Source organism: Gavialis gangeticus, unplaced genomic scaffold, assembly GCF_001723915.1.
Source record: "Gavialis gangeticus isolate Ggan-Ray unplaced genomic scaffold, GavGan_comp1, whole genome shotgun sequence".
Classification (NCBI taxonomy): domain Eukaryota; kingdom Metazoa; phylum Chordata; order Crocodylia; family Gavialidae; genus Gavialis; species Gavialis gangeticus.
In genome coordinates this window covers 53,466,865-53,467,789 of record NW_017729024.1, presented here as the reverse complement: position 1 = coordinate 53,467,789, position 925 = coordinate 53,466,865, and the positions used below count along the sequence as shown (strand labels likewise).

Genomic DNA, 925 nt, shown 5'->3' with positions numbered 1-925 from the left:
TTTTTTTTTTTTTTTTTTTTTTTTTTTTTTTGGCTTTGTAAATTTTAGTGTCAAATGGCCATTTAGTGCTCTTGCCAGAACACTTGTATATGATAGGAAATATTTGCATGTACGCATGCATTACCTTCTGAAAACTGATCCTGGCAGGTCCTGGCAACAAGGGGTCTCCTTCAGCAGTCACAGTAAGCTGAAAGGGAATGAATATAAACTCTTTATCAGTTGCCCTTCCTTCTAAAACCTTACTTCAGCCTAATTGGCTCTTGCCAAAATCAGCAGCATTTCTCTACCATTGACTTAAATGTGAGCAATTACATGAGTACTGGGTGTTTTTTGCAAATCGCATACTCTTATCTGAGCCTTAAGGACAAAGTTTAGGCCATCTCGTTTTTGAAGGCAAGTAGGTGGCCAACTGTGCAATGATGGTCAATAGTCCCAATGCCAGTATTGATGGTTTTGCCCAGTGCAAAGGGTAAGAAATGATAACATTTTGGCTGGAGCATATACATAGGTAAATTCTGGATTCACACTACTGGGTCTTAAAAGCTCTTCACTTCAGTAGAAAATTTTGCTTGTTCATCAGAAACAAAGGGGCCCAGGTATGAAACTGCAGCTGCTTCTTCACCTTAAGAATCACCCGTTCTAAAGTTATATATTTGAGATTTTACTTGTTCTGTCTTACAGTACAATAGGTGATACTTCTCGATCAAATCTTTTTGAGGATGCTACAAGTGCACTTGGTAAGTGTTTCAGTTTAAGTAGTTGGCACTTAGACATTGTTTCAGCATAGCTGAAACAAACAAGGGATTAATAGACACCACGGTTGTTTGTATTCTTTTCTCTATCCAGTCATTCCTAAGATTTTAATTAAAGTACTGTTCCCCAAGTACGCAAAGATTGGCACTGATTAGCAGCACTTGGAGATTTT

At 37.9% G+C, this 925-nt stretch overlaps 1 protein-coding gene across 1 annotated transcript in view; it reads left to right on the top strand.

Moving 5' to 3' along the window:
- The window catches only part of RAD23B (RAD23 homolog B, nucleotide excision repair protein), a gene marked incomplete at its 5' end in the record, with an annotated part of 51,550 nt that overhangs the window by 17,519 nt on the left and 33,106 nt on the right, over nucleotides 1-925 (top strand). The window contains one exon of the mRNA XM_019517080.1: nucleotides 682-737. Coding sequence (XP_019372625.1) covers nucleotides 682-737 — 56 coding nt within the window. The remainder of the gene's footprint in view (nucleotides 1-681; nucleotides 738-925) is intronic.